This window comes from Rhizoctonia solani, chromosome 3, assembly GCF_016906535.1.
Source record: "Rhizoctonia solani chromosome 3, complete sequence".
NCBI classification, from domain to species: Eukaryota; Fungi; Basidiomycota; class Agaricomycetes; order Cantharellales; family Ceratobasidiaceae; genus Rhizoctonia; species Rhizoctonia solani.
In genome coordinates this window covers 2772542-2790193 of record NC_057372.1, presented here as the reverse complement: position 1 = coordinate 2790193, position 17652 = coordinate 2772542, and the positions used below count along the sequence as shown (strand labels likewise).

At 50.9% G+C, this 17652-nt stretch overlaps 7 protein-coding genes across 7 annotated transcripts; 5 read left to right on the top strand and 2 right to left on the bottom strand.

The window, feature by feature from the left end:
• Nucleotides 1–518: 518 nt before the first annotated feature.
• On the bottom strand, nt 519–1825 carry RhiXN_03300 (store-operated calcium entry-associated regulatory factor; the record flags this gene model as incomplete). Its single annotated transcript, XM_043323117.1, has 5 exons — nt 519–804; nt 1034–1185; nt 1328–1419; nt 1475–1568; nt 1646–1825. 5 exons carry the CDS (start codon nt 1823–1825, stop codon nt 519–521), a joined length of 804 nt encoding a protein of 267 aa, XP_043178613.1.
• A 391-nt stretch (nt 1826–2216) lies between these two features.
• RhiXN_03299 (major facilitator superfamily transporter) lies at nt 2217–4781 on the top strand (the record flags this gene model as incomplete). The annotated part of the gene is made up of 9 exons (XM_043323116.1): nt 2217–2536; nt 2588–2621; nt 2674–2977; nt 3055–3172; nt 3218–3797; nt 3847–3906; nt 3957–4020; nt 4086–4597; nt 4680–4781. 9 exons carry the CDS (start codon nt 2217–2219, stop codon nt 4779–4781), a joined length of 2094 nt encoding a protein of 697 aa, XP_043178612.1.
• A 1017-nt stretch (nt 4782–5798) lies between these two features.
• Nucleotides 5799–7901, top strand: RhiXN_03298 (cytochrome P450 family protein; the record flags this gene model as incomplete). The annotated part of the gene is made up of 10 exons (XM_043323115.1): nt 5799–5861; nt 5936–6112; nt 6161–6223; nt 6281–6389; nt 6442–6627; nt 6687–7035; nt 7086–7145; nt 7202–7618; nt 7673–7772; nt 7833–7901. The coding sequence occupies 10 exons, from the start codon at nt 5799–5801 to the stop codon at nt 7899–7901; spliced, it is 1593 nt and encodes a 530-aa protein (XP_043178611.1).
• A 1056-nt stretch (nt 7902–8957) lies between these two features.
• RhiXN_03297 (actin-related protein 2/3 complex subunit 2) lies at nt 8958–10239 on the top strand (the record flags this gene model as incomplete). The annotated part of the gene is made up of 7 exons (XM_043323114.1): nt 8958–8972; nt 9026–9072; nt 9126–9361; nt 9414–9685; nt 9738–9873; nt 9948–10155; nt 10215–10239. 7 exons carry the CDS (start codon nt 8958–8960, stop codon nt 10237–10239), a joined length of 939 nt encoding a protein of 312 aa, XP_043178610.1.
• A 280-nt stretch (nt 10240–10519) lies between these two features.
• On the top strand, nt 10520–12470 carry RhiXN_03296 (citrate synthase; the record flags this gene model as incomplete). The annotated part of the gene is made up of 11 exons (XM_043323113.1): nt 10520–10555; nt 10617–10724; nt 10773–10840; nt 10887–10921; nt 10975–11252; nt 11327–11418; nt 11481–11654; nt 11704–11820; nt 11870–12023; nt 12080–12258; nt 12311–12470. The coding sequence occupies 11 exons, from the start codon at nt 10520–10522 to the stop codon at nt 12468–12470; spliced, it is 1401 nt and encodes a 466-aa protein (XP_043178609.1).
• Nucleotides 12471–12676: 206 nt separating this feature from the next.
• On the bottom strand, nt 12677–13787 carry RhiXN_03295 (tRNA (guanine-N(7))-methyltransferase; the record flags this gene model as incomplete). The annotated part of the gene is made up of 6 exons (XM_043323112.1): nt 12677–12781; nt 12833–13001; nt 13061–13131; nt 13191–13376; nt 13411–13603; nt 13654–13787. 6 exons carry the CDS (start codon nt 13785–13787, stop codon nt 12677–12679), a joined length of 858 nt encoding a protein of 285 aa, XP_043178608.1.
• A 178-nt stretch (nt 13788–13965) lies between these two features.
• On the top strand, nt 13966–17580 carry RhiXN_03294 (translation initiation factor IF-2; the record flags this gene model as incomplete). The annotated part of the gene is made up of 8 exons (XM_043323111.1): nt 13966–14223; nt 14276–14479; nt 14532–14597; nt 14652–15725; nt 15773–16302; nt 16363–16546; nt 16598–16979; nt 17039–17580. 8 exons carry the CDS (start codon nt 13966–13968, stop codon nt 17578–17580), a joined length of 3240 nt encoding a protein of 1079 aa, XP_043178607.1.
• Nucleotides 17581–17652: the final 72 nt, after the last annotated feature.

The following is a 17652-nucleotide window of genomic DNA, read 5'->3' as shown; positions in this document are numbered from 1 at the left end:
AGAGCGTGCTCTCTGTTGATCAATGTAGTGCGTAGGTTGTGGGTCGTGGGCAGTGGGCGGCCTTGTTGTCAAGTCCGATCAAGTGAGTCCGATAGCCCCCCTCCCCCTTTGCGCGTTTTCGGCCATCGAGTCGATTTCGGTACCTTCCTATCTAGTTTTTTTTATGGCCAATCGACTTGATCGTGAGTTTAGTTCGCAGTCGAGCCGATGGAATTCTTCACCCATTCAATCGACCTCGGGTTCGGTCCTCGTCTTTCATGACTGGGTGCTCCGCTTTGCCAAAATGCCTCCCCCGGTCAGAGATAACGCTTAGCCAACAAGGTTTAATCTCATACTGCAATAACAAACGAGACTTTCTTTTCCTTGTATTTACATTCTCTATCTAGAGTGAAATTGACAAAATTATAACGTATTAGAAGGCGGATCGACCATCGTCGAGATAAAGAATTTGACTGACCACATGCATAGATTGACGATCCCCCACACCACACCACACCACACTGCGCTGCACTACATGCTCACCGCACAGACGTACCAGCATACCCAGTCGCGCGTCTCATCTCTCCCAATCTCGTGCCAGGCCCTGTCGAGCTCCCGGCCCCCGCGGCGCCAAACCCATGGCCATCGTACTCCTGGCGCCTTTGAAACGCGGAAGTTTCCGGACGATAAGGACCTGTGGATGTCCCGGACGAGAACATGCTGGCGCGGTCCCAGTCCCATGCGTTGCCGCTGGCCGATAAGTAGTGTCTCGGGGCCGAGTTAGGTAATGGTACATCCCGGCGGCGAGCCCCCCTGTACCGAGACCTGGAATTCAACCGGCAGGGGCTCAGTTCGGGATCAAAAAAAAAAGAGAGGGAGGAATGTACGAGAATGTGTGATTAGGAAGAAGGGAAGAACACGAGAAGTGTGGATGTGTGTGTAGATGATAGATGGTGCAAGGACACGACGATAAGATAAATGCGTTATGTACATACCCGTCCAGAATCCAGGTGTCCAGGATTCGTTTTGATTCGGCCGGCTGGGTCGCGCGTACTTGGTGTATGGAGGTGGAGCGTCGTTTGATGAGCCAGGGCCGCCGCCACGTCCTCCCCCTCCTCTTCCCCCTCCTCCCCATGGCCATGGCCAGCCCCCACCCCATTTCGTGGACCACCTCCAGGCGTGCCACTGCCCCAGCTCCGACCTGATCTAGAGTTGAAAAGGCGTGGGCGCAACCAGGTGGTTAATATGTAGAGCGCCAACAAAACGGCTGCCATGTATAGACCATCTAGGACCAGAAACACACGTGAGTAGGCAAGAGCGAAACGGCGATCGAACTTCTAGAACGTACAGGTACAGTACTGGTATAATCCGTGCCCGCGTTTGGAGCATGGTAATTTCCCAAGGGGGTGCGCACGAGGGAATAGGTTAGACCACAGGATCCTAGAAACGGAAGGACATTACAAACAAGGCAAGCGATCAAGCGGTCGGTATATACCTTTAAGGACATGAGGATCACCTGGGCGATCCCAGCCCTCACACGAGACGTGAAGTTTGCCGAAACGGAGGGAAGAAGGTAGATCTGCCTCGCACTGTTTATAGCGGTGCGATAAAAGAAGAGGTGATTAATGGACCTCGTCAAAGGAGATGAGTCGAGTTGAGAACGCACCTTCCAGTCTGAATCGGTTGTCTTGGTGCAGTATACGGACGAAGGCTGGAAATCACGACATGCAGAGCCAGTGCATTCGAGCTGCGGAAGGGGAGATGTTCTTCGTGATGTGGTGTATTCGTCGGCATAAAGAACAAGGGTCTTGATAGAGGAGAGCGGAACACGCTCGGGGTGTGCCATGATAACGCAAGTGTGGGGATAGAGTAGTGGAGAAAGTGCGAGGACGAGGCCGGATATGTATACCAAGTGGCTACGAATGAGTCGACGTGTCGATGAGGTGGCGCGCCAGAAAGGAAAGTGGAGTACTGTGGCTGTGCTGACTTTGCCGATCATGCGATGAACCAGGCCGGGAAGAAGGCAATTGCAATTGAAAGATCCAGGGACGGAGAGTTTGGAATTGGGGCTAGTCTAAATATACGTATAGGGGCTGACTGGATAACATGGGTGGAAAATGTAGACCCGGACTCGGGATCGAACGCAGTCGGGTAGAAACTGAATTGGAATGGAGGAGCGATGGATTTGTTGCGGGAGTTACGGCACATGTCGCGCAGACCAATGACGCGCTGTGCACATGGATCCACCTGCGACCGGCTTATCAACCAAGGACCAGGATTGCTTGCCGTCTGTTCTCGCTCCTGTCCTCCACCGCATAGACATGGCCTCTGGCACGGACCATGCCCCTCTCTCCCATGTCGCTGTCGTGAGCGAGGCCGACCCATTGCTGCGTCAGTCTCCGATTATCCAAGAGTTTGTCGACGAAACTGTGTTTACCAGTCCGGCTTCGACACTCACTCTGCTGTCCGACACTGTCTATGACGAACAGACACCGCTGTTGGCAAAGTCACGACGAGAGAGGAGCAGGCCATGGTACAGACAGGCTGCTCCCAGGCTGTGAGCACACCCGCTCAACAACCACAACTTTTTTCGCTCATTGTTTGCCAGATTGGTTCCATTTGCACTCGCAAGCGCCTTGTGTGTACGTTTGTCAGCCTCGTTTATTTGTGGGCGCTTGCTGATATCATCCACAGCGCGGCATGACGCTCGCCCCCCGAGTGGAAGTCTTCACCCAGATCGCATGTGACGAGCTGCGCATAGAGCCCGACCGCGCGTACGAACTTGCTTCCTCATCCCATCATGCCTTCCCAATCGGCCTCGATATCCCAATCTCGCTTGGGACCCTGCCCAGAACACTGGATCCAGTCCACTTGACCTCGGTCCTCCACCTCACGGGCAATCACAGCCATGCAACTGCTATTCCCTCTTCTCCTCTATTCTCTGATGCTTGTCGTCTCGATCCAGATGTCCAGCAGGGGGCAGCCAAACTCCAGACCCGTGAGTGCATCCCACCACCCGCGATGCCCCCAGTTCGATCGGCTGACACCAATTTTCCCTGATCGCGATCGTATTAGTCATAATGACATTGTCCGGCATCTTGAGCGCATTGACGTCAGGTTTCTGGGGCCAGTTTGGCGATAAACACGGCCGCACGGGCGTCATTGCCCTCACCATCTTTGCCATGCTTGCGACGTGAGTGTTCCATTCAATAGTGGAACCTATCTAATCTATTTTTAGTGACTGTGTATTCCTTCTTGCCGCTTCTCAATCCGCCAATCCAACTTATTCGTTCCTTACTGCTTCTCGCCTCCTCGTTCTTGCGCCGCTCTTTGAAGGCTCTCTCGGCGGCTTTCCGACGATGCAAGCCGCATTTAACGCATACATATCCGACGCTACCACTCCCGGAACATCCCGCGCAAAGATCTTTGCCCGCTTCTTTGGCATCATCTTTGTCGGCGTCGCCGTGGGTCCAACACTCAGCAACCTCCTGCCCTTTGACCCCTTCCGCTCATCCATCACACTCGGCGTACTGAACCTCGTTCTCGTTCTGTTCTTCCTCCCCGAAAGTCTCACAAAGGAACAGCGCATCGCACTAGCTGCCAACCGGGCATCACTCGCTAGCGAAGCTCGGAAGCCCGAGAATGGAGGTCCGATAAGGAGGATCACAGGCTACGTCACAGGGGCCGTTCGAGGCACGTTCGAGCCCATGGCCATATTGTTGCCTAGGAAGCGTAAGAGTCAAGGCCAGGCTGTTTCGGGCAACGACTGGAATCTGACGTACCTTGCCATCGCCCTGTCGCTCTATCTGCTGACCATTGTGTGTATGGTCTGCTTGATGTCATGCGATTCGTGCTGATTGTATGTAGGCGATCTATTCGGTCAAGTTCTTGTATGCGCAGCATGCCTATGCATGGGGTGGTACAGAGGTATGATTGATATTCTGTGAATGTGTAGCGCAAACTAACGGCACTCGCAGCTCTCGTATTATATCTCTTACATGGGTGTCCTCCGGGCATTGAACCTGATAGTCATCCTGCCTTGTGCGTCGCACAATCCTTGCACGCGGGACATACCCTGATCTGCTTGTCTAATAGATCTCATCAAGGTCTACAAGCCCAAGTCACCCAAGCACTCGCATCCACCAACATCCACGATGGACCATGTATATACCTCGCCGACCGTATCACCACACGGCTCGGCCACAGTCCTAAACACACCCATCACACCGACCCGAACAAACTCCCTACCAGTCATGCCGACCACGTCACTCTCTCCGCCTCCCTCACCGGGTACCCAGACACCCACACCCATGCGCGGGATATCAGCCATCAACTCAGAACTCATCAAGCGCTCGGTGCACCAGTCGAAAGAACACATTTCGACCTGCTCGTCGCTCGCATCAGCATGGTCATGGACTTTTGGTCCTATTTCCTCCTCTGCTCTTCAAACTCCCCGACCAGCTTCGTCTTGGTCACGACCTTGTCCGCGTTTGGTGGCGGGACGAGCCCGGCGATGCAGAGTCTTGCGTTGGGGATACTTGGTGGGGACGAAAAGGACGTAGGCCGTTTGTTTGGTGCGCTTTCGATGCTCAGTTCGATCTCGAGTACGATTTTTTCGGTGCGTTTCTTTCTTCTCCCCCTTCCCTTTCTCCATTCGTCAGAGTTTGAGCTTGGGATGAATACTGATCGGGTGCACATAGCCTATTATTTTCGGATGCATTTATACCTGGACCGTGGCGTTCTTCCCCAAAGCGATCTTCATCGTCGCAACCGCGGTCATGACCATCGCACTAGTCTTTTGACCCTCGTACAGCCGAACCGACCGCTGAGACGACGAGACGTGGAAGATTTCCCACCGCGCGGGAGGAGTCGGCGTGCCAAGGACTTGAGGAGGATGAGTACCTATTCCGGATGATTGGTCTTGGTTCAAGGGGTTTTTTGTATATGATACCTACACGAAGCATAACAAAAACTAAAATACTTCACGACTCAATTTGCTTTTTTGTTTCTTTTTATTCCACACCTTGTGCCTGGTTCAATTTTGGTTTTGCGCATTTATTTTTTTTTTAGCTTCTTGTGCACCAATCGTTCAGTGGTGGACATCACGCTATCTATTTTATCTCTTCACCCTTTCGTTTTTTTGTTTTTGTTTTAAGGAGGTGTATTTGTATGTTATTGATAACAATTTAGAGGGTTTCGTGCGAGTACAGTCCGAGACCCAAGCGCGAGAAATGTCTTGGGGCCAATTTCAGAGCAGCCATGTGTGTTCGGGTGGTGCGTCATTCTGTGGGCTTCATAGGTCCCAGAGGACAAAGACATTATACATGTTTTCAAACGCATAGAGCTATACAGGCTCTCCTCGATGACTGGACCCAACTGGTCATTATACCAGGCGGCCTCCGAGCCTCGACTTCGATTTGTTGATAGAAGACATTCTTATTGGGAATAGAGGCATCGTCACGTCAGCTCGTTTACCATCTTGTCATCCTCCTAACGTGTCACATTTTGTTCCACACGTTCAGTCCGGAGATGTGTCTGTCTAATTACCATATTTTGCTGTCCCTGACCTGTGTTATCTTCCAAGCCATTGCTGTGTAGCTTGGATGTCACTTTTTTTTTCGCTTGTGCTAATTGTGTTTACGTTGCCGGAGCCCAAGTAGTATGTATTACTCTTGCCTGGTTAGCAAAGGCATTGTCGGAAAGTTGGATACGGACTATCAGCTATATATGTATGAGATGGGCGGGGTATATATATAAGGTCCATGTGCAGGGACAATTGCAAGATATCCGCATTCAACACACTCGGAACATTGATAGTCATGCTTACACAACAGACTCACCTCACAAACACTCAATGCGGTCTTGCTGCCGGAGCCCTCCTTGTGAGCGCCTGAGACCTGCTATATGCGACCTCCGGGTCCTTACTGATCCCTATGCATATGACACAAACACACAGCTCGCATATTACCTTATTCCCTATTTACTCGACCCGCACGACTATCGTCGCAGGTTTTCCGGACCCTTTGCTGCATCACTCAGCAACTGGTGGCTCTCGCGTACCGCCCGTTCCGGACGAAACTATGAGATTATCCACGAGCTTCATGAGAGATACGGTGAGTTTGTTCAGCTTGATGTTGGTCAGCTTTGTATGTAAAATTTAATACCACCTCCGTAACCCCAGGAAAGTTTGTCAGGATTGGGCCTAATCACATCAGTATTGCCGATCCAAATGCTCTGGAGGCAAGTATCAGTGAATCAGTCTAGTGCATTGTCATGAATTAACACATATGAAATTGGGTAGGCTGTATACGGGCACTCGAATGGACTATTGAAGTCCGATTTCTATGACGCCTTCAAAGCCGATCCAAACGGTGATGTATTTAATGTTCGGGACAAGGCTGTTCACACAAGTATGTTTTGCTCTTTTTCTCCCCCATCCAACAACAATTGACCAGTCTCTAGTGAAGCGCAAACGTATCGCCAACATCTTCAGTCCACAAAATGTCCAGGCTTTTGAGCCACGTGTACGGAGCCACATCGAAAGGTTCTGTGCTGAGCTGGACTTGCGGTGCGAAGAGGCTCTGAAATTCATTTCGGGTTTCAACTGGGATGCAAAAGAGGGCAGAGCAGTTCTCAATATATGTCCCCGTATGTATCGCCTTGGTTTCAGTCTCGTACTCTCCCTTATGTATGCGTTCATCTCGCAGAGTTCTCTTACATTTCATTCGACGTCATCAGTGACCTGTCCTTGGGGGTGCCATTTGGGCTAATTGAAGCGCAGAAGGACTCGATCCCTGCCGCCTTGTCTCTCGTTTCCACCAAGAACGTCGAAAACTTGCCTGTTATCAGCATGATCGCTCAAGGTACCACGGGTGCCATAGCTCTTGCACCTCACCCTCCGCTACTTCAGAAGATACTCCTTTTCAGTGCACCCTGGCATATTCCAGACTTTATTGCTCGCCGCGACTTTGTGGAAGTCATCAAGGCGGCCGTCAACACCCGGATCAGCAAAGTGGAGAACGGAACGGTCGATAGCGAGAACAGAGGCGTCGACCTGTTGGATAAGCTCTTCGAGGTACAAACACTGACGGATCGCCGTTATCCAGAGACGAGATTGACGCTGAGGCTTTGGTGACCATCGGCGCTGGCAGCGACACTACGAGCAAGTAAGCACACATTGCCCGAAGTCCTTCGAGTTCGATCTGATCTGTGTCTTGTGTAGTTCCCTCGGTGCTCTCTGTTATTACATTGCTTCGAACCCTCAGGTCAAGAAGACACTTCAAGAGGAGCTCGACTCGGTCCATGCTTCTGCTGAAAAGCACGAGTCCGAGTCTGCCTATGGAATTGCCAGTTATGAGCAGGTCAAGAACCTTCCTTACCTCAATGCTTGCATAAAAGAAGCCCTGCGTCTGCACTCTACTGTCGGAGGAGGCCTCCCGCGAGTCGTTCCTCCCGGGAAGACAATGACAGTAGCGGGCGAGACGTTCAACGAGGGAAGCATCATCAGTGTTCCTTCGTACTCCACCAACCGGTCAGACGTGTGGGGTGCGGACCCTGAAGTGTATCGCCCAGAGCGCTGGCTGGAAGATGGATCGGAGGCACTGAACAAGTACCACGTTCCCTTCTCGACTGGCCCACGGTAGGTTCTCTATTGAACACATGCAGTATAAAGCTTACATCGTGGATTATGCAGTGCTTGCGTTGGTCGCAATCTTGCTAACATGAACATGATATTGATCTCCGCGGCATTCTTCCACCGATACGATGTTCAGTTGGCTACCCCTACCACCAAGGTATTTGCTCCATCTTTTTAATATTCATCCACAATTTAATGGCGGTGCGACTATATGTAGTTTGAAGTCAAGGAGGGATTTATTCGGGAGGCAGTTCGATGCGATGTGGCGATCAAACGCCGTGCTTGAGATATGTGGAGAAGCATGACAAGATTGCACTGAATATATGTATCACTCTTTCTATAAAGCCAACAGTTTCATTCATCATCAGAGGGAGTATGAAGAACAATTAGTGTGGGATCTATTAGAATAAACACAATCTATCTCAGCGACTAGTCTACCGTCTATAAGAACGCCCCGACCTTTAACATAGCGGCCAAAACACCCACAGGTGTGTATTGATTATGTGGTTCAGGCCTTCTGACAACGGTGTGAACACTCAAAATATTCTCGGAGCCACTGATTATCAACCCTCCAGAATAACCGGAATCAATAATTGGTCCAGAAGCTTCGAGTTCGGACAACACAGTTGTAGCATATATCCACACGTCAAACCCTTATTTTTGTATCTTCTGAATAGAGGAGACAAGCAAGTCACTTCAAGAAACACAACCATCATCGATCAACTTGTGGTGCTTACGGGCTAACATTGGAGTGAGTCGGAGATCGTGAACCCGGCAAAAGAGTTCTATAAGTAGGTTGAGCAACTAAAAGGACCAGTTACCATCGCGGAATCGTTGGGAGAGCGTCTAACTACATCTAGACCAACTAGCGCACTGAGGTTTTGTAACTACGTTTTATGATTTCTCAAACTTCGACGGAGAGAATTATCCTGCTATTATCACCTTCTTGATGATTCAACTCAGGATGAGAAGTAATCAATATTGTATCTTGCATGTGTTCATGTAAGGAGCTTAGATAGAGTCAATATATGGTTTAAGCAAGCTAAAACGTCCGTGGTGGCTGTGTCGCAATCAACAGACAGCGTTGCAAGGGCTTGATTGATTAATTCGAACCAGAGTGTAGTATGTGCAGGGTTTCACTAAGCAGCAGTACACAGATCCAATTGTAATGAGACATGTGTACTTCCTAGTTAGGCCATGTGTCATTTGAACCCCTGGTAAAGAAACGTGAAGAAAGGGACCAGTCGGGCTTTGTTTTGCCCACAGCGCTTAGGTCGAGTAATACATTACGTCATCTTAGCGGCGTGTCTCCTTAACCAAACCAGGACTCTCGCAACCAAGAATGATCCTCCTTGAAGTAAGCACGCTATCTCACCCATAAAACGAGCTGTTCATTATACTACTAAATAGTCTCATAATGTTGTCCTTCAAAACACCCTTAATGAGAAATTCAACAAGTGCATTATTACCCTTCTCCAGTCCTCCCATACTGATAAACGTTCGTGGGTAGGCCATCGGGTATAGATGTTAGTTTCGTAGATTACGATGGGGTCCGTTTCCACGTCTCTACTCCCGAAAAGAAGACCGAGCTTTTGGTATCTATAAGCATGCGATGCTGGGAAGAGCTCGTCCAGTATGGCGCGAATGACGTGTTGCAGCGCGAATATGGTTCATTTATTACCGAACCTGAGCAGGGATACAACTTTTCGCTAAGGTTTGACTTGGAGAATGTTCCTGCTGCTGGAGGTGTGTTTATATTCGATGAGATACGCGTGGGTACTTAGATATGAGATGGCAGAGGAGAGGGACAATCTCATCAAATCCGTCGCGTTGTTGAAACGAAACGCGCTGGCCGCTCCGTTTGAGGCTGCGTTTGCGACTCAGAAGGAGCTCGAGGCGGCTGGGATGCCGACTGATGGATCAGCCCCGCCTACCGGAGACTTGAAGTCAATCCATTACCGCGATCGCGAGGCGATTTATGTACGCGCCGGGATCGACCGAGTAACTGTCGTGTTTTCGACAGAGTTCCAGGATGAGACGGATAAAGTTGTTGGAAGAGTGTTCTTGCAGGTATGTTAATTGGCGCGATACCAGTGAGAGGTTTAATTTAGGACATCGGCAGGAATTTGTTGATGCACGGAGACAACCGTCTATTCAAACTGCCCCGCAAGTACTATACAGTAACCGGGAGCCTCCGTTAGAAATTCGAGGTGTACAAGGTCTAAATGTTAGCGACGATGTCGGTTATGTGACATTCGGTGAGTGTCCTTATTCGTCCCCCGCACACTCACGCACCCTATTACGTCCGATATCTAACCCCTGCTGTCGTTAGTCATCTTCCCACGACACTTCTCGAATCCTGTGGTTGCAGCCAACACGATTTCTCACATCCAATTGTTCCGAGACTACCTACACTACCACATCAAATGCTCAAAGGCTTATATGCACAGCCGCATGCGACACCGTGTGACCGAATTCTTGAAGGTTTTGAATCGGGCAAAGACCGAGAGCGTGGGTGAGAAGGAGCGCAAGACTGTGACGTGAGTTGATTACCTACTCTTGTCGATCTGAACATTCATACTGATCTTCAACTTGGCAGGGGTCGTACGTTTTCATCTCGATAAATGGCCGGGGAAGGTTGGATTCTATGGAAAGGAATTGTATATTAACCAAGACTGCAACATCGACGTGGTTGTTTACGGATGAATGCGTGCATTGAATCGTGGGGTTACCACAATGACATGACTGTCCCGGTTTATGACGAACGATACGGGTGAGACCGTGAGAACGTAAGCAAGGTCCCTTAGCGCGCCAGAAGAAAAAGTCGAATTTCGGCGCCGGTTAGAATTCTTTAAAGCACCCACCACCACCACTCAATTCCCTTGTACTACACTTTTCTAAACTATGGCCGCTGTTCTCCGTACCGCTATGAGAGCCCAGGTCAGTCGCGTGAATATCAGGTCCAACGGACTATATGCTGATCGAGCCCCTATCACATCAGGCTCGCCAGGTCAATGCGTTCTCCTTTGCTGCGAGAACGTATGCTACCTCTAAGCCACAGACGCTCAAGGAACGCTTTGCTGAGCTTATCCCTGGCGAGATTGAGAACGTAAGCAAAGACATGCACAAAATACTCACGGTGCTCACAGTTTAATAGGTCAAATCCATCCGTGCTCAACACGGAAACAAGGCGTTCGGACAGGTCATTGTTGACCAGGTCTATGGGTGAGTAGATAAAGATATACGCAAGATTAAATCTAAGTATCTGTAGCGGTATGCGTGGTCTCCCTGCACTCCTTTGGGATGGTGAGTCTGGTGAAATACTGACAAGTGGTGCGAAATTAATTTATATTCCTTAGGCTCCGTTCTCGACGCTGAAGAGGGTATCCGATTCCGCGGCAAGACCATTCCAGAGTGCCAACAGCTCCTCCCCAAAGCTGCTGGCGGCTCCGAGCCCCTCCCCGAAGGCCTCTTCTGGCTGCTTCTCACCGGTGAAGTCCCAACCAACGAGCAAGTCAAAGCCCTCTCGGCCGAATGGGCAGCCCGCGCAGGTCTCCCCAAATTTGTCGAGGACCTTATCGACAGGTGCCCCAACACTCTTCACCCCATGACGCAGTTCTCTATCGCTGTAAACGCCGTAAGTTTCTGAAAAAATTATTGGAATATCAGGGTCCGGGATTTCTAATTAGTGTTTTTCGCGTCGGTTATCAGTTGAACCATGATTCGGCGTTCGCCAAGGCTTACCAGGACGGCATCTCCAAGAAGGAGTACTGGGGACCGGTCTTCGAAGATGCGATGGATTTGTAAGTGATCTTCAAGCATTTAAAGATAATTTTGTGAATAATTTTATTTTGCGGGATGATAGGATTGCCAAACTCCCCAACATTGCTGGTCGTATTTACCGTAATGTATACGGAGACGGAAAGGTTCCTGCGATCGACCTCAACAAGGATTACTCGCACAACTTGTCCACCCTTCTTGGATTTGGTGACGACCAAGGCTTTGTTGAGCTCATGCGTTTATACTTGACGATTCACTCGTGAGTGACCTTGTTGTCTTGACTTGAGATTGTAGTAATTATGCATTAGTGATCACGAGGGTGGTAACGTTTCTGCCCACACCGGCAAACTCGTTGGATCTGCCCTGTCTGATCCTTTCTTGGCATATGGTGCTGCCTTGAACGGTCTTGCCGGCCCTCTTCACGGGTAGGTCCTCTCTATGCTCCAAGTGTATTACAACTAACAATAAGAGTAGCCTTGCCAACCAGGAAGTGCTCATCTGGCTTATGCGCATGCGCTCCAAGGTCGGCGAGGACGCCAGCGACGAGCAGATCAAGGAATACATCTGGAGTACCCTGAAGGGCGGTCAGGTCGTTCCTGGATACGGCCACGCCGTCCTGCGAAAGACTGTAAGCATATGACACTCACTAATCCTAATGCGGCTGTTCTGATGATGAGCCATAAGGACCCCCGATACACTGCTCAGCGCGAGTTTGCCCAGAAACATCTCCCTAACGACCCGCTCTTCAAGCTCGTCGGACAGGTGTATGATATTGCTCCGGGTATTCTCCTCGAGGCTGGAAAGGCCAAGAACCCCTGGCCTAATGTTGATGCCCACTCTGGTGTTCTTTTGACTCACTATGGGTACGTAGTTGGTATTCCGATTGATTCGTGTACTTATGAGTAATTTCAACAGCTTGAAGGAGATGAACTTCTACACCGTCTTGTTCGGTGTCTCCCGTGCATTTGGTGTTGCTGCCCAACTGATTTGGGACCGTGCGCTTGGTGCTCCTCTCGAGCGCCCCAAGTCTTATTCGAGCGAAGCGATCAAGAAGATGTTCGCCAACCGTTCGTAAACTCCTTTCTACTATACCCTTTTTCGAGGAGCGAGGATGTTTTGCAGGGTAGATAGTCCAAAATTAGTAAGAGGGTTCGCTTTTGGATGAGCTCTTTTGGCGTATTGTATGTAGCCATCTTTATTATATCTTGTTTTATAGTTGAGCTTTGGATGTGATGCGAGTTTGATTCAAGCTGAATTGGTATTGCATTGGTATATTATGGGCTAACTATCCTCCCTTATTGGTCGGTTTTTCCGTCGGAATAGAGCTATCCATTTCCGACCATTGTTGCGCTCGACTTTCTTGCCTTCCTCAGTCGCATTTAATATCTATACGTAAAATTCAGATGTGAAGTGTGACAGGGGCCAATACGAACTCACGTGCGGAGTAACCGGGTCCTTTGTAGCCTCCTCGTCCGGAATTCTCTCAAACGCGGGGAAAGTCTCAAGATGAGCGACCATCCAGAGATGTAATTCTTCCACATCTGTCACGGTGTATACAATTCCACCTGGGCGAAGAACGTATGCATATTCTGCAAGAAGCGTCGGCCTGGGGGAATTTCCGTAAATTAATGGCTATCGTTAGAATTTGTGATCCCAAGAACGTACGAAATGATCCTTGCTTTGTGTTTTCGTGCTTTGAAGTGCGGGTCTGGGAATAGGAAGAAAATTTTACTGAGCTGAGTCCAGTCAACGCTAGTTCCTCATTTCATTCTAGACAAGTAGAAAAATAACCAACCTGATCCTTGACGAAAAAGTTTGGCAAGAATTTCATGGCATTCGCTCGGACGACGCTAACGTTCTGATACCCCCCATCGGCCAATTCAGCAGGTTTATTGGCCTCGGACTTGTTCTCCTGGGCATCGAATCGGACTTGAGCCTCGATAGATTGTTGGCGTAGTGCTGCAATACGGTCTGTTACATACTGTGTGACTTGAACTCGAATTTCCATGCCTTACGTGGGAGTCACCAATGAGAGTGAGAGCAAATATGGAATATGGAGACGAACCAAGCATAAGAGTCTCCGGATACATTGGGGCGAGCGCTATGAGCAATCCTCCAAATCCACATCCTATATCTGCGAATTCCACACGGTGATTTGGACGGTTCGGGTAATGAGGAGACCAGTCCATTTCCTCCGGGGACGCAGGACTGGGCATTAAATTAGAATTGTGCAACTTGCAGATGATAGGACATCATACTATACTAAGTAATGGTCCGAAAATGGATTTGCATGGGCCCGTTGTCTGTAATGTCGTTTCTGAGGCAATAAAGACGTCGAGGCTACGGGTGCCTGTGAAGCCTCGATTTCTCCAGCCTTGCGTTTCCTGGCCATAGTGACAGTCAAAGTCAAAAAGACAAATTAAGCGCCGACCAAGCGCGATCGGGATTGGATTGAATTATTGTTGTTCCTTGCTCACGTGGGAGCGCTTAACCGAGCCACGACGATGACCTCTGGAGATGTGAAGTTATGTATAGTCTGCGACTCGGCGATAAGTGCGAATATCTTCGCCATGCTTGCGATGCAGGTCATCCAGCCTATGGTGCTGAGGCTCCAGGATAAGCACGCAGGAAATAAGCTGACTGTCGGGATTGTAACGTACACGACACCAACGACGAGACCGGCCATTGTTGCTAGGAGAGCCTTTACCCAGGCCGGAGCCTTGTTTCCTCTGTTTAGGGATGCACCACACTCGATTGGAATTGGCACATCGGGATCAGGGGGGCCTATTGGGATGGCTGTTTTCGAGGGATTGGTTGCTGCTATCGAGGTAAGTTGCACAACTCTATTCTCTTCAACACACTAACTGACCTCGTCCCAAGATGTGCGACGACGTCCTCGAAAGTGCCTCTCGTCGCCAACGCGCTCGTCATCCAACCATTCCCGTTCAACCACCGAGCACGCCCATCTTCCATGTTCTTCTGATCGGCGGATCCCGCTTAGACTCTGCTCGTCGTCCTTTCTGCAATAGATCTACCTTGCTAGATGACACGACCTGGGACACTCTTCCGGATGAACTCAAAAAGGTAAGCCGCCCTTTCGTTATAGTTGCCTTCGATTGACACTTTTGGCGAACAGAGGAACATCAATCTTTCCCTGTGCTTGAGTAACCAGATTAAAGAATTGGTCACTTTACATACCAAGGTAAGCCTCTCTCTTCCTCGATTCGAATGTTAAGATTCTAATTTTTCCATCTAGTTGTGGCCTACTCCCGACCCAGTTTGGTTCCCCAAACCAAAGGGTTACACCATCTTGTTAGCCGGAACGCATATGCCAAACGCCAAGCGTCAACTCGAGGCTCAGCCAGCCGGTCCGACTCCCGCCACAGCCTCTAAACGACCAAAGAATGACTCTCCTAAGCCAGCTACACGCCCAATCCCACCTAAGATTGATCTTCCTGCTCCTACATTCTCTTCACCACCACAAGTGGTCGCGCCTCCCCCTCCTTCCGCGCCTGCTCCTGCTCCCGTTCCTGTTCCTGCGCTCGTTCCTGCTCCCGCCCCCGCCCCTGCTCCCGTCGCTGCTCAGCCACCAGCTCCAGCTGCTGCTGCGCCCCCGCCCATGCCAGCCTCAGCTCCAGTTCCACACCCTCCCTCAATACCCCAATCTCCTCAACAGTCACAGTCACAGTCACAGCCACAGCAACCTCAATTTGATCCAGCGACCATTGCTTCTTATCGCCAATTACGCGCGGCGGTGATCAACGCCAGTACTCCCTCAGAGCAGCGTGCGAGAATCTTGCAAACCGGATTCAGGATGGACGAACACGGCGCGTTTGTCGGTGCGGCCGGCATAATATTCGACGCCAAGGGGCAGCCTGGTAATGGGGCATTAGTACCACTCAAAGCTCATGCAGAGCGAATGAAACATTTGATGATACTGAGGGCACAAGCTGGAGCAGGAAACGTGGCCGCTCAACAAGCTTTACTGAGGATGATGCAGCAACAAGCAGCAGCGTCTGGATCAGGGCAAGTGCCCAACAATGCCGCTCAACCGCCCGAGTCGAATCCTTCACCTTCGCATCACAGATCGCCAAGCCATATTCAGACACAACCCCCTGTCAACCCGGAAGCCCAACCGGTCTCACAATCCGCACACGGCTTCCAACCGGGCGGTGGGAACTCGTCAATACCAGGCCAACAATTACCGTTCCATCCACCTGGCGCTTCCCCCGCTCACCAGCACGTACAACCGGGAGCTACAGCTCGGACGCAACCTGGTGTTCCTCCTAACCAACCTGGAGTTGTTGCTGCACCCCAACAACAAGGGCTAGTGGCGACAGGTACACCTTCACACCGATTTCGATCTCTACACCTCAGCATGCCTCGACGCCGCAGCATATCGGCATGACACCCCCTCAAGGAACGCCACAGCTCGCACATGCGACACCGCAAGCTGTACATTCTACTCCTAAATTCTCGCATTCTACGCCACAAATGGCGCATTCAACCCCTCAGATGGCACATTCAACTCCACAGATGGCCCACTCGACCCCACAAATGATCCAAACCACTCCGCAGATGGCCCACGCGATTCCCTCGCAGGCTCAGGATCAGATTATGCCTGGAGGTGGACAGCAGCAATCACCGCCTAACACTCAAGGAATGCCTGGAGCCAACGTTCAGGGAATGCCCGGAGCTAGTCACAATCCGGCCGCTGCTCCCACTCAAGTGCCGGGTGGTCTTCCTGGAGCCGGCACAACTCATCCGGCACAGGACGCTAATGCTCCTACTCCAGCGACAAATATCTGGCGCGGTCAGATTGTCTACCTTCTCCAGCAACGCCCTGATCAGGAGCCTACGAGCCTTCATTTCTCAGTCATCGCGGCAGGTGCTCCGAACAAGAACATGTGAGTCTAATTGGCTATTTACTTTTTAGGAAGTTAGCTGAAATTGAGGCTCCGCCTCAGTGAAATTCACCGCTGGCCCAACCGCCTACAGAATACGACCGGATTCAAACAGCTTCCGCCAAATGCGGGTGCTCAGTTGTACGCTTCGCCGGTGCCATTTGGTCAGATCTCGATTGATCCCGCTCATGCGAGCACGGACCATCAAAAATGGCAGGTGTTCCAAAAAATCATTAGTGCCAACTGGGTATGTCCTGGTCGTTATCGTCCTCATGTATCTCATACTAAGTCTGCCCAGTGTATATTCTACGAATTCCCTCCTGATCCGACCCCGAATCCTATTCAAGGCTCACGCGGTGTGCTCTTCTTCACGGCCCCCCAGGCGCAGGGACGAATATTATTCAAAGTCTTTATTGACCGGCCGTGCCCACCTGTCCTCGTGCATGGTGGACAGCCTGCCGGACCTGCGATCACGCGAACGCTACCACCTGGATCTGGTGGGAACAACCCTGGGCCTTCTCAGCCTCCCGCCCCGGTGCCGAATCCTCCAGTTCCTGTCGCCCCCAGTATAAGTCCTGCACCAGGGGCTGGAAATATCCCAGGTATTCCTGGTGCGCCACCAACGATACCTGGCGCAGGAGGTGTACCTGGAATGCCTGGACGACCAACTGCACCACCCGGTGTACATGGCTCTAATGTCGGCCATGCTAATCCAGTCCTGTCCCACCAACTATTCCAGGTACAGGTGTTCCCGGCGCGGGTATGCCTGGTGCGGGTATTAACCCAGCAATGATGCAAGGACTAAATCCTGCCGTAGCGGCTATGAGTGCCGCTGGAGCTATGAACGGAATTAATCAGGCCGCCGCTGCCGCTGCCGCCGCCGGAATCTCCGGTGCAGGTATGGTTCCAGGACTGAACCCAGCAGCTGCCGCTGCGGCCGCAGCGGCCGCAGCCGGGGCAAACTCTGCCGGGCAAAATTTCAATCGCATGCTCAACCAGATGGCCCTTGCCAGACTTGGCTATACGCCTGCCCAGCTCTCTGCTGCGCCGGAACAACAAAGACGGCTCATGCTGATGCAAGTCCAGCAGTTGGTACCTCGTTTGCGCCAACAGATGCAACAGAATATGGCGAATAATATGGGTGTAGGGATGCAGCCGCGCCTTGGACCTCAACAGGGTATTCCCGGAGGTCAGCCAGGGCTGGAACACCTTCAGCAGTATATTCGTAATCAGCACCAACAGCAACAGCAACAACAACAACAACAGCAACGTCAAGGATAAGTCAGGTTTTCGGTTTGCTTTGTATGCGTGCATGCTGTCGTCTTGTATCTCCCTTTCATTTGTGATCTCTTG